Source organism: Ipomoea nil, unplaced genomic scaffold (genome assembly GCF_001879475.1).
Source record: "Ipomoea nil cultivar Tokyo-kokei standard unplaced genomic scaffold, Asagao_1.1 scaffold3109, whole genome shotgun sequence".
NCBI classification, from domain to species: Eukaryota; Viridiplantae; Streptophyta; class Magnoliopsida; order Solanales; family Convolvulaceae; genus Ipomoea; species Ipomoea nil.
This window is the reverse complement of record NW_017619537.1, coordinates 4,985-32,501: the sequence shown is the minus strand read 5'-3', so window position 1 is coordinate 32,501 and position 27,517 is coordinate 4,985. Positions and strand designations below refer to the sequence as shown.

General features: G+C 39.0%; 2 protein-coding genes across 2 annotated transcripts; both read left to right on the top strand.

Annotated features, from left to right (window-relative positions):
• The first annotated feature begins 12,574 nt into the window (after positions 1-12,574).
• On the top strand, positions 12,575-13,762 carry LOC109166828 (uncharacterized mitochondrial protein AtMg00810-like). Its single transcript, XM_019315708.1, has one exon. It carries the CDS (start codon positions 12,575-12,577, stop codon positions 13,760-13,762), a length of 1,188 nt encoding a protein of 395 aa, XP_019171253.1.
• Positions 13,763-23,883: 10,121 nt separating this feature from the next.
• LOC109166827 (protein FAR1-RELATED SEQUENCE 5-like) lies at positions 23,884-26,820 on the top strand. Its single transcript, XM_019315707.1, has 5 exons — positions 23,884-23,917; positions 24,273-24,871; positions 25,136-25,344; positions 25,713-26,025; positions 26,125-26,820. The coding sequence occupies exons 1-5, from the start codon at positions 23,884-23,886 to the stop codon at positions 26,818-26,820; spliced, it is 1,851 nt and encodes a 616-aa protein (XP_019171252.1).
• Positions 26,821-27,517: the final 697 nt, after the last annotated feature.

Below are 27,517 nucleotides of genomic sequence, written 5' to 3'. Positions count from 1 at the left end.
GGATATCAACTTCCACAGAACCATCATTTTGACCTCCAATAGTCCCATCTCCAATTGCTGCAATCCATTTTCGTAACACCCCGTGTTACGGCCCCTAAAACCATTTAATTAATCAATCAATAAGCCCAAGAGAAGGAATAAATCATAATGATCAATTAGGGAAAAAGGCCCACCGTAGTCCATGGGCCCTCATATATAAACCCAACCCCTAAACCCAATCCTTAGTTCCGAAAGAAATAGAATTAGCAAGCCTATAGTATTACTTCCTAATTAGGACTCCTAAATATATAAATAAGGGACTTAGGAGACACCTAGAACTTCCCACACGCCTAAACGCCCCACCTCCCCAAGAGAGCTCCAAGAATTCCCTTAGAAGAAAGCAAGAAAGCTTAAAGAAAGACCCTTCATAGCCAAGGAACTAATTAAGGCTAAGAGGTAACCCATGTCTCAACAAAACCTATTTTCATAGCTATGATTTCCCCTTAGAGTTTCCCCCGTATGATTGTGAATGGCGAATTACTATGATTATTATTGATGTTGATTTAATGATTCCATGGGGAATCTTGATAATCTTGATATTGGGAGTTTCTTGATAATTGCGATGTTCTTGATGATTAATTGGGATTCTTGATGATTATGTGTTGTTCTTGATGATTATGATGTTCTTGATGATTAATTGCTATCCTTGATGATTATGTGTTGTTCCTACCGAATCTTACAATTGGAAGACGAATCGTATTCTTGCTGATATAAAAGTGATTAGAACCCTAGGTTGTACCGCACGCTTTGATTCTTGGATTATCGGGTGGGGAATCGCATGTTTGGGTGTTGATTGTGATTAGAAAAACATGTTAGGTTATGTGCCGTTCGTCTATCGTATTTGATCCGTTAATTGTCTATGTGTTGTCGTTAATTACGTTGAAAGGTGTCTAAGCATGGTTTCGGGTTCCACAACGGTTCCCGGGGCGAAAAGTGATGAAAAGAGTCAGTGGGGGGGTAGGGGACCCGCCACCTACCCGCGGCAATCTCGGGTAGCTCCGGCAGCGGGCAGCCGGCGGGCGGGCAGCTGCCCGCCGGGCACCCGCTGCCCGGAACAGTGACAGCCGGCGGGTGGACCCCCACCCACCGGCTACCCGCTGGAATCTCACCCCACCCGGGACCTCGGCTTCCCCGTTTGATGTTTCCCCGATCCCCGTAGTGTCCCAACGGACCCCGTTTGTCGTGCCTATGTCTAGTTTGATGTTCGGGTACCGTTCGTAGGTTTATGAGTCTGTTATATCGCATGCTAGATGAAGTGGTATCCTATTGACCTAGGTGAAGGAAGTATGAACCCCTTAGGACTATTCTTAGTATGTGATGGATCACGCATAGGTTTGTTATACGCTTTACCCCCCTTCCCAATGTGTAACGTGGGTTGCATGTGCTTGCTATGTGTTATGTGTGTGTGCTACCCCAATTCGGTTGCGATCGGATTGGTTATCCTGAGCTGCGGTTCAGAAGCTGGCTGCGGTCAGATTGGTATTCCTGGCTGCGGTCAGATGACACTCTCTTGGGCTGCGGTCCACCGTTTGGTTGCGATCAAACGTTTCTATACGAGCTGCGGTTCGTCCTTTATCCTGGCTGCGGTCAGATGACACTCTCTTGGGCTGCGGTCCACTGTTTGGTTGTGATCAAACATTATGATGAGCTGCGGTTCATCGGTCGGTTGCGATCGACCTCCCCGTGTTGCGATACGGGGCATGGTGCTGCGGGGCTGTGTCAGAGCTATATGCGCTGACCCTCATGTATGGGCATGCGATCGGTCCCGTGGCGCCAACAATGTGCGTTATGTGTGTGATATGGACGAATTGTGACTAGTAGTGCCTTGGGGGATGTGACTATGGGATTTATATTGGGGATTGTCATGTTGGGTTATGGTTATCGTTTATGCTTTGCCTTATCTGCCTTATCTGTTGTGGACTGCATATGCTCGTTATAACTGTCGATTGTGTCTGGCATTACCTGCCGAGTCATCCCCGGTTTTAAAGCTAGAGTTCGTAGGATATATCTTCATGCTCAAAATGGTTTCCGTATATCTATATATATTACTATATGTATTGTATTTCAACGCGTTGGAGTGGGTTACCAGCATCTCTCGCTGAACAGATATATTTGGCTTTCAGGCACAGAGGACTAGAGCACTGGAGCGCGCTAGAACTGGAGCGTAGAAGTAGAGTAGTTTCCCTTTCGGCCTGCGTGCCATATTATGCATTGTGTTTCAATGGATATTAGTTAGACAGCCTGTGCACCTGGGTTCTCTAGCCCAGGTGTGGCATAGCACCCCGTACACTTATGATATACTTTGGGATGTAATGAGATATTACCTTTATTATATAAGCTTAAAATGTCTTGAAAATCTGGGGTGTTACAATTTTGCAAAATCTTCAAATTGTTTTATATCAGCGCCAACACCTGTATTATTCAAACAGAGATTTTTTGTCAATTTTAAAACCTTGCAATTTTCCCATAGATTAGAAGCATTGATTGTGGTAGCAACAATGTCTTGTCTTGATCCTTTTGGGACTACATGCAATATCTGTCTAAAGTCACTACCCAGCACAACCGTTTTTCCACCAAATGTTTGGTTTGCACTTGTTGGATTAACAAAACGTAGTAAATCTCTCATTGTTCTATCTAATGCTTCAAAACAGTGTTTATGCATCATTGGTGCCTCATCCCATATGATTAACTCAGGGGGCCCTCCACCACTTCGACTGATGCGGACGCTTCTGCGGATTCGGCTTTAGCTTCTGGCTAGACCGAGCGCTTTTGGTACGACCGAGCCTATATTTGATGATTAATTCAGCCAAATCACTACCAGGCCAGATGTTGCATGTCGAGTCCTCGTTCAAAGATATGGGGATTGCAAACCTTGAGTCTGCCGTTCTTCCACATGGTAAAAGTAACGAAGCTATACCGCTTGAAGTGACGTTAAATACTATTTCATCTTTAGAATGCAAATACGAAGATAATGCCTTCCATACGAATGTCTTCGCGATTCCCCCGTAATCGTACACAAAAAACAAACCCCCACCATTTGTTAACGCATTTCCAATGATTGTATCATAAACAACCCTTTGTTCATCGGTTAGCTTACTTGACAAACTAACACTTTCCTCAGCAAGTGTTGCACGATCGTAAGATAACTCCTCAAGCAACAATCGGTTACCACACAAAATTGGTGACTCAAAGTTCGGTAAAGGCATAGGAGGAAAATCCTTCAACGATATATTGTGAACTTACAACATCTTTTCCAACTCAATCAAAGCAAAGTTTTTCTTCTCAACATCATTATATATATATATATATATATATATATATATATATATATATATATATATATATATATATATATATATATATATATATAATTAACTAATTAATTAATTAGTAAATACCATACCTTGATTTATAAGTAACCTACGTTGGTTAAATTGTGCATCTTCAGCTAAGTGGTGCCACACTTCATTCAATACATGCTCTGGCCTATTTAGAGAATTGGTTATGAACAATGTCGCAAAGAGTTGTCTCATCGATTGAGCCGATGACCAATAACTTGCTTCCTGAATTGCATCTATGTATTCTTTATCATCATCTAACAATCCCCGTGCATAGCATGCCTCTCTAAATGTAGAATACTCAACCCCATCAAATGTACGAATAGATGTAGGGCCCGAACTATATTTAGAAGGCATATAAGATAATATAGTTCACAACTACCAGGTGGTACATAAAAAATACGACCAATTGAAAATCCCTTTTTCTTTGGATGCCACTCTCGAATATCCTTTTTTCCAAACAAACTTATTGGGCAGCTCAATATAGGTCAACACTCTAGCATCTTCATATTTCCAGTTTGCATCAAACCACCATAAAAACATACTTTGACCAATAGTAAATCTGTTTATCACATCTGTGACACTATCATCATCATGGAATACAACAGATTGACAATCTAGGAGGTGGAAGCTTAATCTCTCCACCGATGGTGTCCTATATTGCACATCAAAGCTTAGAAGACGCCATGTAGCCTCACACGCAGAGACATAGCGGCAATCATAGTACATGTTTATCTCATCAATTAATTCATTGTCGTCCACGTCAACCGTGCTCTAATAGAATTCAGCTGTTACACGATCATTGCCTTTGTTAACATACTTGATAGTTGTGAAGGATGTAAATACTGTATATAAATGTATATAGATGTATGAACAAGAGGAGGAAGACAAGAAGTAGCTCAAATATCCCCTTTTTATTAATATTGTGTGTGTTCTTGTAGAGAGGGTCTAGAGATGTAGAGAGAGGAAGAGTTAATGGAAAATGAACCAAAAGACCATAAATCATGAGCAAATCCAATCCCGTAATTGGTTAAATAGATCTCCAAATCGCAATCAAATCGAACACCCGATCATGTTTAGCAGTCCAGTCGTTGGACCAGCAGAGTTCGACCGTTTTCAAATCGCGTTGCAAGTCTGACCCCTGGGTCGAGCAGCTTCTTTTGGTCCACCAGACTGTGTTTAGCGTTGTACTCTTTTCTCTTGGCTGAAACTTTTTCCCACTGGGTTTTTTGTTAGCCTAAGGTTTTTAACGAGGCAACGACACATGTCACGTACCGTGTAACCAGTTTTTTCAGCCCGAACCCTTCCTCGCTAACTCGTCGTTAGAGCCAACCTACCCAGTTCAAAAAATGTGTAGTTCGAGACGTGATCTCGAACTGACCAAGCCGGTGGTGGCAATGCCTACCTAACCGGACTTAGAGCGCTGATGGTAGTAATGATGCCGACCGGTCCGAACTTAGAGTGACAGTGGTGGCGAGGCCAACCTAACTGGTCTTTAGAACACCGGAGGTGGAATGCCGACCTATCTGGTCTCAAAGTGCCAGTGGTGGCGAGGCTACCCTAACTGGTCTTTTAAAATGCCTAACTCGTAGGGCTTAAAACCGAGTTGTGATCTCGAACTGACCAAATCGGTGGTGGCAATGCCGACCTAATCGGACTTGGAAATCAAACTGGAACTGAAGCTATAGGAACTTTGTCTGCTTCAATCTTGGTGTCGTGGAAGTTTAAGCGACATTACTGGTCATCGAGCTATCTCTGTCACCGGTGTTACCGGACAAGTTTAAGCGACATTGTGGTCGTCGGGCTGTCGCCCTCATCGGTTGGGACCGGAAAAATTCTCACCGGTGTTACCAGTCAAGTTTAAGCGACGTTGTGGTCGTCGGGCTTTCGCCCTCATCGGTTGGGGCCAGAAAAATTCTCACCAGTGTTATCGGTCAAGTTTAAGTGACGTTGTGGTCTTCGGGCTTTCGCCCTCATCGGTTGGGGCCGGAAAAAGTTTAACGACATTGCGGTCGTAAGCCGGAGGTGGTGTGGCCGACCTAACCGAGCTTAGGGTGCCGGTGGTGGAAATACCAACCTAACCGGACTTATTATAATTAATCTAACTATTACAACTTTTAAGTACAAGCCTATAACTTGTACAAATTATAATTTAGTACTAAACTAATATGATAGTACTAAACTGAGATGTTACAAATTATAACAATTTTACATTGCAATTTTGCCATGTCTTGCAACCATCAGCCACTCAATTCATCACTCTGCTATTGTTCTTTTCCTTTAATTTTCCAAAGCTAACTTAATTAGTTAGCTCACATGCAGCATATCAAATTGCCACATGCACTGTGTCATCTGGCTTCCCCTTTTGCTCTTCGAATTGCACTGCCACCTCCACCATCAACAAATCAAATTACATGCATTATCCACTTTCTTATTTTGTGTGTTTTGCTTTTGACTAAAAGACCACCGTCACTCCCGCACCAAAGGGATTGCATGCAACGTCTGCTTGTCTTCCTCGTTTCACACCTTCCACCCCCTTTTTCAACACGTGTGTCTTCACCAACATATGAAGAACACGCAAGAGTTGTTGCGGAGGACCTAGCGCTGGCGTCGGCTTGGCGTGGTCTGGTTTCCTTGACCCGGAGAGATGAGGAGGATTTCCAGAGAATGAACAAGAAATTGGCGAGTTTCTGATGGTGAAGATGATGTCTTGACTGCATGCAATGATGGGACAACGATCTACGAACAGAGTGCTCCTCCATGTACTGGTCGGCGTTCATCGTTGTGGACCTTGACTTGAGTTAAAGATACTCGTGATACTAGTATAAGTTTTATGCTATTGCGTTTTTAGGCGGTGCTGATGGATCATGATGAAATAGCGCGAGTGACAGCTGGAAGAGTGCGATGGAGCTGAGATCCCCGACGAGAACGGCGAGTGGTGGTGCTTGCCGGCGATGTGGTTTGCGTTAAAGGTCAAGATTTCTTCTTCTCTGAGTGGTTCTATTTAAGAGAGGGATGGGAGGGTGACGATGGTGGCATGATGAAGTTATCCTCCGGTGGCAGCCGCAATGGTGATGGAAGCGGCGTGCATCTCTGTTGTTGTTCTGAATCGGAAACTAATGCTGAGTCTCATCTGATTCATTTTCACTCGTCCAGTGAATGGCATGCATGGCTCCTTTTGCGGCAGAGAGGCGTGGCGATGTTGATGACGACGCAGCTCTATCTCCGGTGAGCAATGTGCATGGTGTTGGAAGAAGAAAAATAAAGAAGCATGCAGTTCTGTTGTTCAAAGCTAAGATTGGCTGAGGACTTTCTAGTCTTTTCTTTCATACCGGTGTAACAAACTTTCCCGCTCTTTCCTTTGGTATTTAGTCGTTCTTCTTCCTCTGTAACAGATGAGACAGTTCATAATGCAAGTTACCATTTCCTTTTCTCTCTTTCCGTTCAAGCTAGATCGCATATGATTGTGTTCCAACATGGTATCAGAGCACCTTCATCGGAGCACATACGCAGCAGCCGTGATCGGGGATCGATCCACAGATCCGATCATCGGAGAAACCAGTCCACAGACTCATGCCGCACCACCTCCGATGCCTTCTTCGATTCCACAGGAGAATCCGATCACTCAACGAGGCAAGGCTCAAGTTCCGGACGACGTGGAGAATCCTTTTTTTCTCAACCAAAATGAGAATCCCTGCGCAGTGCTAGTCAGTCCCCTCCTCGTTGGGAGCTCCAACTATGAGTCATGGAGTGTATCGATGCGGATCGCGCTGGAAATAAAGAACAAATGGTGCATCGTCAATGGAGGTGTCGCAGAACCGAGTAATGATCATCACCTACACGCAGCATGGAGAAGGTGTAATCTTATGGTATGCTCCTGGATCCTTCGCTCAGTACACACTTCTATAGCACAAAGTATCTTGCATTTAGATAGGGCGAAAGATGCCTGGGAAGACCTGAGACGTAGGTTCGCACAACACGATGCTCAGAGAGTGTCGATCTTGCAGAGTGACATATATAGCCTAAGACAGGGAAACTTATCCATCAATGAGTATTACACAAAGTGTAAGACTCTCTGGGAGCAGTTGAACACTCTGAGACCTCTTCCCCAATGTACGTGCAATGCGAGATGCAGCTGTAACTTGATTGATAAAATCAGGAACGAAAGAGAAGAGGATTATGTCATACAATTCCTTCAGGGATTAAATGACGAATACAACAATCTCAAATCCAGTGTGCTCGTTTTGGATCCTCTGCCAGAGGTCTACAAGGTGTTTGTCATGGCGGAAAAACTTGAGAGACAGATTACCTTTGCTAATCTAAGTGCTTGCAACTTGAACATAGATGCAACGCAAGCCAATGCAGTTCATCAGAATTCATCTAAAGAAGTCATAGCTGCCTTAAACACCTACAACTACAAGCGATATGGAAACAATAACAAAGGTGCAAAGTGTACCTACTGCGGGATGAGTGGCCATACGGTTGAGAAGTGCTACAAGAAGCACGGATATCCACCGGGGTGGATTCCGGGCTTCAAGTCGAAAGGAAAACAGCAACAATCCGCAGCAGTGGTTGCTAATGAACAGGCAGACTCCGATAATACATCTGAGCAGATCCAAAGGCTTCTAACTCTTCTCCAGAACCAAGTTGGGCAGAACTCTAATACTAAGGCCATGGCAGCAGTTTCTCTTGTACCAAATTTCAATAGGCAAGAGTCTACAACTGAAGGCAAGTACTATAACACTCTTGTCAATTCTATATCTCTTTGTAATTCTACATGGATCATAGACTCCGGAGCTATGGACCACATTACTTGTTCACTTGATTTCTTTCTTGATTATCATGTTGTTCAAGGAACTGAGGTGAACTTACCCACTGGAAACCGGATTCATGTCAAACACATGGGCAGTATAATTCTTGATGGTGGAATATGCTTGAAAGATGTCCTCCACATTGTAACACCCCGTGTTACGGCCCCTAAAACCATTTAATCAATTAATCAGTAACCCAAGAGAAAGAATAAATTATAATTAATTAGGGAAAAAGGCCCACCATAGTCCATGGGCCCTCATGTATAAACCCAACCCCTAAACCCAATCCTTAGTTCCAAAAGGAATAGAATTAGCGAGCCTATAATATTAGTTCCTAATTAGGACTCCTAAATATATATATAGGGGACTTAAGAGGCACCTAGAACTCCCCACATGATTAACGCCCACCACCCCAAAAAGAGCTCCAAGAATTCCCTTAGGAGAAATCAAGAAAGCAAGGAAGCTTAAAGAAAGATCCTTCATAGCCAAGGAATTAATTAAGGCTAAGAGGTAACCCATGTCTCAACAAACCTATTTTCATAGCTATGATTTCCCCTTAGGGTTTCCCCCGTATGATTGTGAATGGCGAATTACTATGATTATTATTGATGTTGATTTAATGATTCCATGGGGAATCTTGATAATCTTGATATTGGGAGTTTCTTGATAATTGGGATGTTCTTGAGGATTAATTGGGATTCTTGATGATGATGTGCTGTTCTTGATGATTATGATGTTCTTGATGATTAATTGCTATCCTTGATGATTATGTGTTGTTCCTACCAAATCTTGCAATTAGAAGATGAATCGTATTCTTGTTGATGTAAAAGTGATTAGAACCCTAGGTTGTATCGTATGATCTTATTCTTGTATTATCGGGTGGGAAATCGCATGTTTGGGTGTTGATTATGATTAGAAAAGCATGTTAGGTTATGTGCCGTTCGTCTATCGTAATTGATCCGTTAATTGTCTATGTGTTGTCGTTAATTACGTTGAAAAGTGTCTAAGCATGGTTTCGGGTTCCACAACGGTTCCCGGGGCGAAAAGTGATGAGAAGAGTCAGTGGGGGGTAGGTGGGGGGGTAGGGGACCCACCACCTACCCGCGGCAATTCGGGCAGCTCCGGCAGCGGGCAGCCGGCGGGCGGGCAGTTGCCCGCCGGGCACCCGCTGCCCGGAACAGTGTCAGCCGGCGGGCAGCCGGCGGGTGGACACCCCACCCACCGGCTACCCGCCGGAATCTCTCCCACCTCGGGACCCCGGCTTCCCCGTTTGATGTTTCCCCGATCCCCGTGGTGTCCCAACGGACCCCGTTTGTCGTGCCTATGTCTAGTTTGATGTTTCGGGTGCCGTTCGTAGGTTTATGAGTCCGTTATATCGCATGCTAGTTGAATGGGTATCCCGTTGACCTAGGTGAAAGAAGTATGAACCCCTTAGGACTATTCTTAGTATGTGATGGATCACGCATAGGTTTGTTATACGCTTTATCCCCCTTCCCAATGTGTAATGTGGGTTGCATGTGCTTGCTATGTGTTATGTGTGTGTGTTACCCCAATTCGGTTGCGATCGGATTGGTTATCCTGAGCTGCGGTTCAGAAGCTGGCTGCGGTCAGATGGGTATTCATGGCTGCGGTCAGATGACATTCTCTTGGGCTGCGGTCCACCGTTTGGTTGCGATCAAACGTTTCTATACGAGCTGCGGTTCGTCCTTTATCCTGGCTGCGGTCAGATGTCACTCTCTTGGGCTGCGGTCCACTGTTTGGTTGCGATCAAACACTATGATGAGCTGCGGTTCATCGGTCGGTTGCGATCGACCTCCCCGTGTTGCGATACGGGGCATGGTGCTGCGGGGCTGTGTCAGAGCTATATGCGCTGACCCTCATGTATGGGCATGCGATCGGTCCTGTGGCGCCAACAATGTGCGTTATGTGTGTGATATGGACGAGTTGTGACTATGAGTGCCTTGGGATGTGACTATGGGATTTATATTGGGGATTGTTTATGATGGGTTGTGATTATTGCTTATGTTTTGCCTTATCTGCCTTATCTATTGCGAACTGCATATGCTCGTTATAACTATTGCTTGTGTCTGACCTTTTCTGTCGAGTCATTCCCGGTTTTAAAAGCTAGAGTTCGTAGGATATATCTTCATGCTCACAATGGTTTTCGTATATCTATATGTATTGTATTTCAACGCGTTGGAGTGGGTTACCAGCATCTCTCGCTGAACAGATATATTTGACTTTCAGGCACAGAGGACTAGAGCACTGGAGCGCGCTAGAACTGGAGCGTAGAAGTATAGTAGTTTCCCTTTCGGCCTGCGTGCCATATTATGCATTATGTTTCAATGGATATTAGTTAGACCGCCTGTGCACCTGGGTTCTCTAGCCCAGGTGTGGCATAGCACCCCGTACACTTATGAGACACTTGGGATGTAATGAGATATCGCCTTTATTATTTAAGTTTAAAATGTCTTGAAAATCTGGGGTGTTACACACATACCATCCTTCAAGTTCAATATATTGTCTGTGAGTAAGCTGTTAAAAGATGGTGGCTACAGTCTAATCTTTTCCTCTGAACAGTGTGTGATTCAGGACATGCTTGGGAATAAGATTGGTTTAGCTAGACAAGATAAGGGCCTTTACATTCTAGATCAATCCTTGCCTGCTATTAGACATGATGTTTCCTCTGTTCAAAGTAGTAATGCCGAGTTGTGGCACAAAAGATTGGGTCATTTCCCTATTAATAAAATCCATCTTTTGAAATATATCAAGATTGCAAACCATAAAACTGCTGCCTATGATATCTGCCATCTAGCTAAACACAAGAGATCCCCGTTTCCTGTGAGTATAAGTATTTCAGAAAAATGTTTTGATTTGCTTCACATTGATATTTGGGGGCCGTTTCCGGTTCATTCTTTGAAAGGAGAAAGATATTTTCTTACCATAGTTGATGACTACTCCAGGTTCACATGGCTTCACCTCTTAAAGAATAAGTCAGAGGTCAGACAACTCATCAAGAATTTTCATGCCAAAGTCCTAACACAATTTGGAGTTTTAATTACGGCCATTCGATCTGATAATGGCTTAGAGTTCAGCATGCCTGAGTTCTTTACAGAAAAAGGTATTGTTCATCAAAAGACCTGCCCCTACACACCACAGCAAAACGCCATTGTTGAACGCAAGCATCAACACATACTCAATGTAGCCCGAGCTCTCCGTTTCTAGGCTTCTCTTCCTCTTGAATTTTGGAGCCATTGTGTGATGCATGCTACCTTCTTAATAAACAGGTTACCATCTCCTATCATTGGACTTGTTAGTCCTTATCAAAGATTGTACAATCAGGAGCCTGATTTCACAAATCTGAAAGTCTTTGGATGCTTGTGCTATGCCTCCAACCTTGCTCCAAATACTCACAAGATGTCTGCAAGAGGCCGAAAGTGCATATTCATTGGAATACCAGCTCACACTAAAGGCTACCTTCTCTATGATTTACTTGATGGATCTCTGTTCGTTTCCAGAGATGTGAGTTTCTATGAGGGCCAATTCCCCTTCACGAAGGATACTGGTTCTATGGAAGTTGCTGAGAGTGAGCCATCTCTTCCTATCATTCCAGTTACTACCACTTTGGAGTATGAAAGCCTTCAACCTCAACCGGTTCAAAATACTGGGATGCCTAGTGATGTTGCACTGCCAACAGATTCTTCACATGATAATCAACATGGCAATTCCCAATTCCATTTATCTATGGAATCCGAATGTGCACAGGAACATTTTGATGATGATGCACAAATATCAGATGGGCAGAATGATGAGCGTGTACAAGAAGCAAGCAGAAGTCCCTCACCTCTCAGACGTTCAAGCAGACAACGTCGGGTTCCTAATAAATACCAAGATTTCTACTGTGATGCAATAAACAAGAGATCATCCCCCCACGCTGTGTCTAAGGTGATGTCATTTGACAACCTCTCTCAATCACATAAAATTTTCTCTTTGGCAGTTAGTTCTACAGATGAGCCAAAGTCATACAGTCAGGCTGTCAAACATGCTCATTGGAGGGATGCCATGAGCGCTGAAATTAAAGCTCTGCAAGACAACGAGACATGGGATATCACTGACTTGCCTTCTGGGAAAATCCCCATTGGTTGCAAATGGGTTTAAAAGATTAAACTCAAAGCCAATGGCTCCATAGAACGATACAAAGCTCGTTTAGTGGCCAAGGGCTACACCCAACAGCTCGGAATTGATTACATAGAAACTTTCTCACCGGTTGCAAGGATAACGACCATTCAGACTTTCTTAGCAGTGGCCACATCTCGTGCTTGGCACATTCATCAACTCGATATAAATAACGCTTTTTTGCACGGAGACTTAATTGAGGAAGTCTATATGAAACTGCCACAGGGGTTTGAATCTGAGAAGCCTAACCAAGTATGCAAGCTTCGCCGCTCCTTGTATGGCCTCAAACAAGCGAGTAGGCAGTGGAACTCAAAGCTCTGTGCTGCTCTGCTACAGATGATGTTCGTGCAATCAAAATCCGATCCTTCTCTGTTTACTAAGGGGGAAGGTGCTACCTTTATAGCAGTCCTTATATATGTTGATGACATACTGCCTACCAGCCCAGACATATCCCAGATTCATAGCCTAAAGATGTATCTTGATAATGCTTTCAAGATAAAAGACTTAGGCGAGTTGGGTTACTTTCTTGGAATTGAAGCACGGAGTAGTGACACAGGTTTGAACCTCTGCCAGCGCAAATATGCTATGGACATTCTTACAGAAACCGGTTTCCTTGAGTGCAAGCCGGCTTCCTCTCCTATGGTTCCTGGTATTCATTTATGTCATGGAGACAGTGAGCCCATTGCTGACATTGGCTCGTATAGAAGACTTGTTGGCCGATTGTTATACCTCACGGCTACAAGACCAGACATAGCATATGCCATTCAACAGCTCAGCCAGTTTGTCGATTCACCAACTGTGAAACACATGCAAGCGGCGCACCATGTTCTGCGATATATCAAACGAGCCCCTGGGCAGGGCATCTTTTATCCAAAAGGCGAAGCCACACAACTCAATGTTTTCTTCGACTCTGACTGGGCTACATGTTCAGAATCCCGTCGTTCCATAACAGGTTTTTGTGTGTTTCTTGGCAGTGCGCTAATTTCTTGGAAATCCAAGAAACAATCGACGGTATCTAGATCTTCCTCCGAAGCCGAGTACAGGGCATCAGCCGCAACTGTGAGCGAAGTCCAATGGATCACCTTTCTTCTCTCCGATTTGCAGATGAAAATGAAAAAGCCTGCAGCGGTGTTTTGTGACAACAAATCCGCCATTGCCATAGCCGAGAACTCAGTATTTCATGAATGCACGAAGCATATCGAGATAGACTGTCATCTCGTACGCGAAAAAGTTTCCCAAGGCCTCATAAAGCTTCTGTCTGTCTCTTCTTCGAATCAAACAGCCGACGGATTCACTAAACCTCTTCCAATACCACAGTTTCAGTTGTTTACATCTAAGTTGGGCACACAAGATTTGTATGCGCCAACTTACGGGGGGGTGTTGGAAGAAGAAAAATAAAGAAGCATGCAGTTCTGTTGTTCAAAGCTAAGATTGGCTGAGGACTTTCTAGTCTTTTCTTTCATACCGGTGTAACAAACTTTCCCGCTCTTTCCTTTGGTATTTAGTCGTTCTTCTTCCTCTGTAACAGATGAGACAGTTCATAATGCAAGTTACCATTCCCTTTTCTCTCTTTCCGTTCAAGCTAGATCGCATATCATTGTGTTCCAACACATGGATCGGCGATTCCAGCTCCTTTTCCCGAATTCTTCTCTTCGTATAGCTTTCTTTTTAATGATAGGAACGAAGCTGTTTGCGCCGATCCCCACAGACGGTGCCATTTTATAGTACTAATCGTGTAGGATGTAAATACTGTATATAAATGTATATAGATGTATGAACAAGAGGAAGACGACAAGAAGTAGCTCAAATATCCCCCTTTTATTAATATTGTGTGTGTTCTTGTAGAGAGGGTCGAGAGATGTAGAGAGAGGAAGAGTTAATGGAAAATGAACCAAAAGACCTTTCACTAAAAGGGCCAAAGGCCCTTTTATAGGGTTAAGGAGGTGGCGGGTTTGACCCATCCCGGGTTTGACCCGTCACCTTTGACCTCGACCGACATACCGAGACCCGAACCGCTTGACCCCGACCCGACTACAAACGGGAGCACGGACCCGGGGTATATAACCTATCAATACTTGAACAGATATTTTATAGATCTAGATTGGTTACACCACTCAACGTTCATGTGTGCCCTATACTTCATCAACAAATCTCTATTGTGTGGTACGACGTATCTATTGCCCAACGGAACACCGTTGTTTGTTATGGTCATGCCATCATCACGTCGCCTATATACCGGGTACCCATCATCATCCAAACTAGAGCAGTCAACAAACTTCTTTGGGAAGTGCTTTGAACACTTTCCGTCTACCATGCAAGGTGAGTTCTTTCTTGCAGCTCCACATGGACCATGTATCATGAATTCTCCAACTACATCGTAGTACTCTTTATCGTGATCCTTGTTAGGTATTTTAGCTGATATGATACTGTCCATGTAGTCATGTGAACTGGTAAGCTCACTCCTATCTAGGAAAAGCAATATGTGTGCATGAGGAAGACCCCGCTTCTGGAATTCGATGGTGTATATTACTTGAAAAAATAAAAATTAATGTACACATATGTTAGTGTTTTTATTTTCTCCAAAAATCCCAACATATAATTGGCAATATTATTATGGCAAACTAAGATAGGACTTAGGTTGGTTTCTGTTTACTGTTACAGAAGACTGATTGATCAGGTTCATCAACAGACGCACTGATACGGAAGATATTTCCAAAATGCTGAACGCGGTTTGAGAAGGCAGTTTTGGAAAGAAGAATCAGGGAATCTGTTTTGGAAGGTATAGACCGAATCTTTAAGATTGCATTCTTCACAAATTGTCCTACCATCTACAGTCAAAGATATTTTTGGAGAGTGTTCTTACCAAGGAAGTATAAGTACCCTCATTCAGTCTTGGATTAGGGTTACGATTCTAAGAAAACAAAAACACTCCATACTATACAAAGGATCATATCTTTGATTATAATACATCTTCTCAATAATATATGTTTCTGGTGATTATGATGAAGAACTTGAGAAGAACTATCGTTGCTTAAACGAAAGGACGCGAAGATCACTCAGTTGTGGGAACAACGTGGGACTGCGTCATTGAAGCGGACTGCATCAGAGTTAGTGGATTGAAGGAATTCCATTGGACTTCTGCATGCGTGGCTCTCCGACTTCAACAATCCACTAAACCTTTGTAGACTGGGTACGTACCTTGTGTGGAACACTTGGGTGAGATTGTTGTTTCTCTACCTTTGTACATTGGACTATGAGTTAGTGGATTGGACGCCTCGGTGATCGTCCCCCAGATGTAGATACACATCGTATCGAACTGGGTAAACATTGTTTGTGTTGTTTTGTTATCTGCTTTAGCTTTTCCTCTACAAACTAATCTGCTATCCAGATATCTGACTGACTTTACACGTCTTCGAATCAGTCAGTCCATTACACCAGCTGTTTATCTCTAATAATCTTCTTAAATTGGAGAAATGCAAAATTACAACATATATTAGTGATATAGTTTCAAATAAACTATAATAATGAAAATCAACAATTAATAATCTAACATGGACATTACCTGCTCTGATTGTTCTAACTTCTAAAAAGTTTACTTGCTTTGAAATCTTTGATTAGACAATCCAATTTCATTTTGAATATCCGTCACACAATATCAGGCCTGTCTTCAGCCCTTAAGTTCCTCTTATTAAGGTACCGTTGTATTTCTGGCCACTTAGGGTTACACGTAAAAGTAATAAACAAATTGGTGTACCCAATCCACCGACAGACTGCCATCGCATCTTGATAATTCTGTATCATGTAGCGGGCTCCACATGTAAAGCTGGATGGTAAGATTATACGCTTGCCTTGTGTGCTAGGATCAATTTCTCCCCTAGTCAACACATATGACATCCCTTTGTATGCCTCGCACCTCAGTGCCTTCTGGTTGGTCCTAATGAAAATAAGTCTACCCGACTCCACCATGGTGTAAGCATCCACTAAGAACTGCTAGAACAATCTTATACCGTACAAAATTGTTGAGATCTCACTCGATCTTTAATGAATTCGAAAGGCGAAGTACTCCCTAGGGGAGATACGGTGCCTTGAAAATTTTTGACTACTTGATGTCCTAGCAAATGGGATATCTTCCATGTACCCATCCTCCTCGTAAGGAAACAGTATTGGATATTGCAGCGGCAAGTAAGCAGGATTTAGCTCGCTTATCCTTTTCAATGCTCCAGATTTTGCCTCAACTACAATATCGCGTTCACCTATTAATGGGTCTAGATCACCAACAATCAAAGCTGCAACTTCTGACACTATTGGTAAGTTGTAAGTTCTTGCGTCTTTAAAACGTTTACCAATTAATCTCATCTTTATCTCCACTTTTGGATTTGCTTCTATCTCAGACCTTGCATTGCGAAACGTTGTTCTGATCAAGGACCTCTTTAATGTCAGCAACAACATCAACATGGATTTTAGATTTATCATCTCCTCGCCTACAAAAGAATTTAAAATGTTATGAGATCAAGATGATGCAATAATGTCATTTATATGTCAACTATTACACATGAGATGAATTACACATACCTAACTGAAAAAAATACAATTACTTATCTCATTTTGTGTGTCATGAATATACTGCTGTGCAAATTTTGGCTTGTTACCGTCTGGCAACAATAAGTTGCCTATCAAGTGATAATTCTGGCCATACATACGGAAAACTGGAGCTGCACCACCATTGTTTATGGAATTGTCAATCTTCCCACCAATTGACATGAAACTAAACATGTTATTGTAAGACCTAATGTTCTCTATGAAACATTTTCTTTTTTTCACCATTAGTGAAGAACAAATCAAATAACTTTTTAGGCGGTGTTGTAGTTGGTGGTAAGCAAATCTTCCCATGCCCGCAACACAAAGAATATTTTGAAGATCCATTGACCTTGATCTTATTAATACGTTCAACAAACCAAAATATTACAGAACAATGCTCACATATTGTTCGGATCACCAAGATCTGCATAATCCTCTACAACACAAATTAATGTTTAATTATGTATAATATACAAAAACAATTTTGTACTTTGAATCTTTAATGTCGTACTGCATATATTATATTACCATGAACTGTAATCAGTTCAACTAACTCATCAAATTCATCATTCAAGTTTGGTAGAGGAAAATGTCTTGGACTTATCGTTTGATTATGAGGAGCCGACGATTTTAATGTAACCCATGCGATCGTACTACTTCTATTACCTAGATAAAAAACAGTATTAACTATTTTTTTTATATAACTTATATATGTATGTGTGTGTACACTAATATATTTGATTATTTTCACTAATATACATATGAATATAAAAACCTCTATATATTCATAAAAACTTTTTCACTATAATGTATAATTGTACTATTTGTCACATCGCTTAATGGTACAAACTCGTTTAGTCTAAATTTGTGCTCGCCATGAAACGGAGTCGATGCTGTGCCGAAATTTCTCAATGAGTCATCTAGCATACTGGCTTGTTGACAATTCTTATTATTATAACATACATTAGATAGATGCATTTGGGATAATGTCGATCCGTATGGCGTAACAATTGTTGTCTGGGGTAAATTATCACCTAAATCATGTAAAATAAAGTTAGTATATATACTTTAGAAAAAAAATTATAATATCATTAAGGGTCAAAAAAATAGTTATACTTAAATTCATACTTATCATTTGTTAACATGATGAGCGGAGTAGATAATGATCTTTGAAATACACCGTACACAATTGACGGACTTGTGCTTATATTTGAATTAAAGTAGGATGGTGAAATGTTTTCTACAGAATATTTAATAACTTATGAGAAATCAATAATTAATAATATATCACTAAATCACTAAAAAAATTAAACACATATCACTAATATATGCATACTATATTTCTTTTTTTTTTTTTTGAAAGCCAACAACCTTAAATTGCATTAGCCATTCCAGGCTCAAGAAAAGCGGGAGGAATATCCCTCCAAAGAGAACGTGTCAAAGAGGCAGATACATGCTTAGCCATATCATGGGCAGCCTGTATAGCATCCCTGCGTACATGAATTACTGCTGTTCTAGACATTTGATCTAATAAACGATTACAAGCTTGCAAACCAAAACCAAAATAAGTTCGAAACGAACTAGCATGCTTTAGACTGGAAACCAAGACGAGACTGTCAGTGTAAACTGAAACCCTTGAGTAGCCATTATTCCTCAGCCAAGATAGAGCCTCACACAAAGCCATTGCTTCCGCCAAGAGGGGGTCATAAGGGCAAGTAAGAGGTCCATTCCCTGCCGCCACAAAGATTCCATCCTTCTCCTGCACTACGAATCCATAAGCCGGCACATGATACGGACCATGGAAGCCCGCATCCACACGACATAACACGCCATCATCTACTACAGGAGCCGGATCCGGAGCCACACACAGCACACGTGAGGTGATGCGTTGCTGTTCAGCTGCTGTCCAAGAAGCCCACTTTGCCGTGAACCTCCTGACCACCACCATAGGCAACGGCAGACAGCCATCCCAAACCGCCTCATTCCTGGTTGACCAAACATCATATAACAAACCACATATCCTCCCTTGTGCCTCTGAGCTATAAGTGGCCATATTGCCAAGCCATACTATATTTCTATGTAGCTAGAAATTGCTAAAAAAACATATTCACAAATGTATGTATGTAGGGAAGATATTATTAGCTATATATGTTATACGTATAACATATGTACAAATGTATGTATGTAGGGAAGATATTAAAAAGCCCAACATTTTCTATAAATAATAATATAATAATAATAATAATAATAATAATAATAATAATAATAATAATAATAATAATAAGCACAATCTGTGTTAAATCTAATTAGCCCAAACAATTATAGAGTCAATTAGTAGACCCTTCAACTACCCAATCATTATTGAATGAAACATGGTGCATATAAGTTGTGTAGACCATATTTTGTATAGGATAAAATAATGTACATTCAGTATAAAATAATATACATTTAATACAAAAATAATGTACATTGTAATAAGGGGATATACATTATTTTTGTACTGAGTGTACATTATATTATATAATGTACATTCAGTACACAGATAATATACATTTTGGGGAAAATGGCACTTTTTCTCCCTGAGTTATATACTTATAATCTTTTTTCCCCCTCAATTATTTAGGTAAGCACACTAGCCCCCTCAATTATTTTAAAAGTGGTAGTTTTTCCCCTTGATATATTAAATTGACATTTCTACCCTTAAAGTAAACATTTTATTTATTTTACTTCTCCAACAAATTATCGCGTATACGTAGGGATGACTACGGTTCGGATCAAACTGAACCGGACACTATAGCAATTGAATTGAAAGTTTCCGGTTATGATTCAGATCTAGAACCTAATATTTGGATTTCAATTTATTAAAATTATGAATCAAAAAAATTGGATCTTGAACCGTGAATCGGCGGTTCTGAATTCGGTTTTCGATTTTAAACTGTCTTTATTTTAGAATTTTATTTTTTATTTTAAATAGTCTAAATTCAACAATAAATGTATTTTATTTTTTCAGTTCGGAAAATAAACCGTCCGTTCCGATTAGCGATTTTAATAAACTCTAAATATCGAGTTTCGATTCTAAATTGTAAAATAAATAAAATGTTTACTTGGTTCAAGCACTATAGCAACTTAGAATGTTTTTCCCCTTCATATGCCTTTCTTTTCGATGAAGGTAGAAAATGTATGTAGATAGCTTGTCGTTTTGAATATTGACTCTATTCAAAAAAAAAAGTGTAGATAGCTTGTCTGATTCAAAGAATATATATATATATATATATATATATATATATATATATATACACACACATAGTTTAACTGGAATTGTTTAATCAATGAACAGAGATACGTATGGTGTTTAGCCTAATATGTAGGCTGTTGGCCTATAGTAGAGTTGTATGGGTATGGGCTAGGATGCCTGTGTTTTAAGTCTAGATGGGTATAGCTGCAGGCTTTTTAAATTCTTGGAAGTCTAAACGGTGAACCATTTTCCTATGCAGATCCAATTCAAATGGTTGTGGCGCTGTGCAAACAATTTATGAACAAAGGGTGGCTGGCACGATTTACTAAATTTTAATCCCATTGCATTTGCCTCAAACGACGCTGTATCGTTTGGGCGGAATTTCCCCCCAAAAGATTTGGCTTTATTATATTTAGAATTGAAGAATTGAAGATTGATTGAAGTCATTTATCATTTTCCTTTTTTTTTTTTTTGAAAGGATCATTTTCCTTAATTAATTCCCGTCAAGAACCGCTGGCTAAGGTCAATTTTTGGAATTTGATTTCCTTCTACCGAGTAGGCGATCGGTCAATCGTTATGCCTTGGACCCGTGTCCAGCATGCTTGCTGGACACGGGTAACAGTGCCGTTAGGCACTGTTATCTTTTTTTTTTTTTTTTTTTTTTTTTTTTTTTTTAATTTCAAATCACTTTGTTATAGAAGTATATGTTCATAATTTTATTACTATATGTTAATAACTATACATTCATAACTCCATAACTGTACGTTCATAACTCTATAACTGTACATTCATAACTCTATAACTGTACATTCATAACGTCATAACTGTACATTCATAACTCCATAATTGTACATTCATAATTTTCGAAGCTCTATGTTCACAATTTTAGAGCTTTATGTTCATAATTTTATCACTATATGTTCATAATTGTAAGTTCATAATGTTAGAGCTCTTTGTTCATAATTTGATCAATAACTGTACATTCATAATTCCATAACTGTAGATTCATAATCTCATAACTGTAGATTCATAACTCCATAACTGTAGATTCATAACTCTATAACTGTACATTCATAATCTTCGAAGCTCTATATTCACAATTTTAAAGCTCCATGGTCATAATTTTATCACTATATATGTTCATAATTGTAAGTTCATAATGTTAGAGCTCTGTGTTCATAATTTCATAATTGCATAACTGTACATTCATAACGGCATAACTGTACATTCATAACGGCATAACTGTACATTCATAATAAAAAAAAAAAAAAAAAATAACGCCGTTAACGGCAAAACACGCGCGATTTTTTTTTTTTAACTAAATGACGCGTTTTTTTTAAAAAACGACTGTACATTCATAACGGCATAACTGTACATTCATAATAAAAAAAAAAAAAAATAACGCCGTTAACGGCAAAACACGCGCGATTTTTTTTTTTAACTAAATGACGCGTTTTTTTTTTTAAAAACGACGTCGTTTTGGGTCCGTGTCCACAATTCAATGTGGACACGGGTCCATAGCATAATTTGCCGCGATCGGTTATGGCCGTCAAAAATACTAATTGATTTTTCTTCATAGTGGACTGGGGCTGATTAACTGTTGTGTCCTTTTAGTCTTAAAATTTAAAGAACTGCCTCTCTTGAAAACTAAGAGCTTAAATTTTGCAGTGGTTTGGATTTGGGTAATGCTTAACTGCAGGCCCGGTCCTATTATTTTATAGGCCCGGGGCATGACAAAAGAAATGGGCCCTACCGATGTTAACATATATTTTATACCTAAAATTTAAATTATATAAAGGATTAAAAAAACTAATATCAAATAACTTGAAATAAGATTAACAAGTTTTTAACAATTTTACATACAAAATAACACTTATGAAAAAATTTAAGTACTTTCACAAAGAAATGAATAAAGAATTTAAAATCAAATAAGCTTATAAACAATAACATATAGTATCTTATAATAGAGTCAATAGTACTAATAAAATAAGTTTATAAACAATAACATTGTTATCATAATAAATAATATATTAATTATCAATAAAAATTTCTAAAACAACAGCGAATCTAAAAATCTGATAAAAAATATATGATTTTAAAATAGTTAAATTAAGATTATTTGGATAAAATAATTTAAATAAAAAGAATATTATAAATCACAAATATTATTTTTTTATATATTTTTATAAATACTTTTTTCATTAACTAGATATTCATAAAAATAGTCTTTTACTGTTCAACATTCTAAAAAATACATTCTGTTATCCAGTCTCACAAATTCAGGGGATTTTGTTGACTAAAAAAGTTTGAATAAACACCCTATGATTTTAGAATAGTTATGATTGTTTGAATAAAATAATTGAGTTAATGTCATTTTTTGTCCTAGATTTATACGTGACAGTCCACTCTTAGTCCTGTTTTGCCAAAACATCTTATTTTGGTTATAGTATTATGACATGACCAATTATAGTCCTCTATCAACAAAATTGTTGAAATTTCATTAAATTGAAAGACATTTTGATCTTTTCAATACAAAGTGGGTTGACCTGTTATATTTTATATATTTATTTTTTGGAAAAAAAATCATAATTGAAAAGCGAAATGCCCTTATATTTAACAAAATTTCAACTATTTTTTTTATAGAGGGTCAAAATTGATCATGTCACAATAATACTTAGTCTAAAAAAAAATATTTTGATAAAAAGGACTAAAAGTGAACTGTCACCTATAATTTTAAGACAAAAAATAAAATTAACTCAAAATATACTTTAAATATAAGCATGAAAAATAAAAGTCATATCATTTATTGTTCAGCTTTCACAACATTATCTTTTCTCACAGATGGGCCTCGCTGACTAATATGATAGAATCACATATTAAGAAGCATAAGGAATCAAAGCCTAGTCCACTAGTTTGTAGTTTTACCAACCAAACAACCTCGCCTTCTTGTAAAACAACTGTATAATATTATGTTAAGGCATCGCAAATTATGCTGTGGAAACGTGCTCACCATGCTTGGTGAACACGCTTCCAAACGACGTCGCTTTTGGCGTCGTTTAAAAAAAAAAAAAAAAAACACTGTTCTATTAACGGCGTTAGGAAGGCAGTTATGATCAGACAACTCTTTGCGTTTGATTATTTCCTATTCGCAAATCGCTGAAGGCAATTGTGATCCGACATTCGCGATTCTTTCCTATTCGTGATGGAGGAGACGATGGTTCGAGGAGAAGATTCAACCGATATGATTTCTGCGATTCCAGGTTGCGTTTGATTTTATGCGTTTGATTTCGTTTGATTTATGAGATCATGGATTGTTGAAGATTTAGTTATTTTTATTGATATTTGTTCAGTATCTATGCAGTTTGAATGTTCATAATGGCCGTAAATGTGTATTAGTTCCATGTTTCTGTTATGAATTTTACAAAATGCAATTATGTATTTTCTGTTACAGAGTTATGAATTTTGATACTCTGTTCATGCATGTGATATGAATATTCATAATGTAATAGTAATATGTCCATAACATATTAACTGGTGTGTTACACTGCTTGCATATACTCAGTGAATGAAGATTGTGTTGGTGATTCAATAAGCAATGATCAAGCAGAGTTAAACATTGACATTGATGGCTCGTCTTCAAGTCCAGGTTCTTTTTATTAGTTGGTGTATCATGAATGTTGTTTCTTGTAGGTGTAGGTACTGATTCATGGTGATTATATGCAAATTGAATGTTGTGATTGGTATTAATAATCTGTTCACGTTATGAATTTACAGTTTGAGGTTATGAATTTTCCGTTATGTTATTATGAATTTTCCATATGAGGTTATGAATTTTATGTTATGAGGTTATGCATTTAATGCCATGAGTATCTATGCAACTTTGAATGCTCATAATGTCACAAATGTTATTGATATCCGGTTTTTGTTATGAACTTTCTTATATGATGTTATGAATTTTATTCTTTGTGATTATGAATGTTCTCACATGAGATTATGAATTCTATAGTGTAGCATATTACATTCATTATAGGTGAAATCCACATTCATAGTTTAGTAGTTGGTATAGGTGTGGTTATATTTTTGTTGCAATTGCAGTTGATGAAGACTTGGTGGGTGTTGTAGTAAGAAATGTTGACGAAGCTTTTGAGTTATATAATGGATATGCATACAGAGTTGGTTTTAGTGTGAGGAAAGGCCAACAACGTTATAAGGCATCTACTAAGTCAATTCAGATGAAGAGGTTCTTCTGTGCTAAGGCTGGGTATAAGCAGAAACCAAACAGTGGTGTTAAGCTTTACTCAAAGATTGATATGAGGACTGGATGTGGTGCATTTGTTCAGTTTGATGTGGGGGGTGATGGGATGTGGACAGTTACAAAACACTTGAAAGAGCACAATCACGAGTTATGTTCATTTGGCAAGAGTCATCTGCTTCGGTCGCATAGAAGAGTGGGAAACAATCAGCTTGAATATTTAAAAGACATGAAGAGTAGTGGTGTTGCATTGGCGGATGGTATGAGGTTTTTGAAACATCAGTCAGGGGGCTCTCCATTGGTTGGCTTTACCAACCGCGATGCTTACAATTCGATGGCTTCTGTGAGTTTGAAGTGTTTGGATGGATCGGATTCAAATTCTTTGGTTGAGATATTCAGGAGGAGGCAATCTAATGAGGCTGATTTCTTTTTTGATTTCGAAGTTGATTTGGATGGAAGATTGTGTAGTTTTTTTTGGAGGGATGGTCAAATGAGAAGGGATTATGAGGTGTTTGGTGATCTGTTAGTGCATGATACAACATACCGCACTAACAAATATGATATGATTTGTGGTCCTTTTGTAGGGATGAACCATCATTGCATGAATGTAATGTTTGGTTGTGGTTTTTTGATGAATGAGAGGATAGAGTCATTTGCGTGGTTGTTTAGAGCGTTTTTAAGATCCATGGATGGCAAGTGTCCACAGACTATCATGACGGATCAATGTTCAGCTATGGCTGCTGGCATTTCCATGGTGTTTCCTACATCACGCCACCGTCTTTGCATATGGCATATTGGTGAGAATTCGAAGAAGCATATTAAGGCATTGAGGAATCATAAGGATTTTCTGGATATGTTTAATTGTGTGTTGAAATACACCGAGACTGAAGCTGAATTTGAGGTTTACTGGACAAGGTATGTTATTATGAATTTACATTATATAATTCTGAATTTGTGTTGTCATGTCATTATGGATTTTCTGTTATGTCATTATGTATTTTCTGTTATATGATTTATGAATTTTCTAATATGAGATTATGAATTCACAGTTATACAATTCTGGATTTCCTGTTATGTCATTATGTATTTTCTGTTATGTCATTATGTATTTTCTGTTATATGATTTATGAACTTTGTAATATGAGATTATGAATTCACAGTATTCAATTATGTATTTTCTGTTATGTCATTATGTATTTTCTGTTACATGATTATGAACTTTGTAATATGAGATTATGAATTTTCAGAATATGAGTAATAAACATGTGTTTTAACCTTTTCAGGATGGTTACAAAATATAATTGTCATAAGAATACATGGCTAGAGAAGCTTTATGACTGTAGGGAGAAGTGGTGTCCAGCGTTCAACAAGGATTATTTCTCCGGGGGTATTTTATCTTCGCAAAGGAGTGAAAGCACAAATCATGCAATTTCTAGGAGGCTGTCCAAGACTGCTGGTTTATGTGATTTTTATTCATCATTTGTGAGTGTTATATCTGAATGGAGAAGTAAGGAAAATGGCGAGGATTTCCGGTGTTCTCAAGGAGTACCCTCCATGATGTTGGATCATGTGAAACTCCTTTCACATGCTAGAGAGGTTTATACAATTGAGATATATTTTTTGTTCGAGGAACAATTTATGAAAGGTAGCTCTTGTTATCAAGAAATGGTGTTGAACGATGGTTGTATGTGCAAGTATCATGTGTGGCGACCAGACATAGATATCATAAGGCATGAAGTAACCTTTAAGGCAATCAATTTGGATATATGTTGTAGTTGCAAGCTGTTTTCAGAATTGGGAATACTTTGCTGCCACTGCTTACGTATACTTCATGTGCACTGTGTTTCCAGTATTCCCGATAAATACATTCTAAAAAGATGGACTAAAAAGGCTGTTGAGCGTACAAACGTGGACATTGCATCTGTGTTTTATAATGGTGGTGTCCCTTCTTCAATTTGGGCTGTTGAGATTAGTAGGAAATTTCAAAGGCTTATTGTTTCTAGCCAAGATAACAGTGTTGCTAGACAATTATGTGATGAAGCCGTTGAGAATGCAAGGAAAAACATTGAAGCTGAGATTGGGGATGTGAACACTGAGGAGGGTGCTGTGTCTTCGTCAAGTGGTATTGTCCAAGACCCCTCAAGCCGGAGGGGTAAAGGTGTGAGAAATAAAAGGAGTAGTAGTGTTATTGAGAAGAAGTACAATGCAGCAAGGGGAAGAAAGAGCGCTGCAAACAAGCTTGCTTCAATTACAAAGGGCTCTGTCCAATCATTGGTCTTGGAAAATATTTCAGAGATTGCTCGTGATGGATATCTTGTACATCCAAGCACCGGGGGTTCACAATTTGTTCATTTTAATAAGAATGTAGACCACGATGTAGCTATAGACTGAGATCATGTTAACAGTATGTACTTATGAATTTTATGATTTTTAGATATAGGTTGAGAATTATGTGTCAGATTATGAATTTTCCTTTGCCAGTTTATGAACTTTCATTTACCAGTTTATGAACTTTCCTTTACCAGTTTATGAATTTTCCTCTATGTGATTATAAATTTTCCTCTATGTCTCAGATTATGAATCTTCCTTTATCTGATTATGAATTTTCCTTTATGTGATTATGAATTTTCCTATATGTGATTATGAATTTAGAGTATGTGCTTATGTATTTTATGCTATTCAGATTTTATGAGAATTATGTGCCAGATTATGAATTTTCCGTTGCCAGTTTATGAACTTTCATTTACCAGTTTATGAACTTTCCCTTACCAGTTTATGAATTTTCCTCTATGTGATTATGAATTTTCCTCTATGTCTCAGATTATGAATCTTCCTTTATCTGATTATGAATCTTCCTTTATGTGATTATGAATTTTCCTATATGTGATTATGAATTTAGAGTATGTGCTTATGTATTTTATGCTATTCAGATTTTATGAGAATTATGTGTCAGATTATGAATTTTCCTTTTGCCAGTTTATGAACTTTCATTTACCAGCAATAGATTGTGTATTCATAGGTGCAAAATATCTGTGCACATTACAAAATATCAACAGTCAAGATTTGCTTCATGTTCACAACATATTCA

Excerpts from the sequence above, each read along its gene's own strand:
- LOC109166828 (XM_019315708.1), top strand. The coding sequence starts at position 12,575 with ATGAAACTGCCACAGGGGTTTGAATCTGAGAAGCCTAACCAAGTATGC.
- LOC109166827 (XM_019315707.1), top strand. The coding sequence starts at position 23,884 with ATGGTGATTATATGCAAATTGAATGTTGTGATTG. Across the intron at positions 24,872-25,135 it reads ATTTCTTTTTTGATTTCGAA|ACTATCATGACGGATCAATG; the intron begins GTTGATTTGGAT and ends AAGTGTCCACAG. Across the intron at positions 25,345-25,712 it reads TTTGAGGTTTACTGGACAAG|GATGGTTACAAAATATAATT; the intron begins GTATGTTATTAT and ends TAACCTTTTCAG.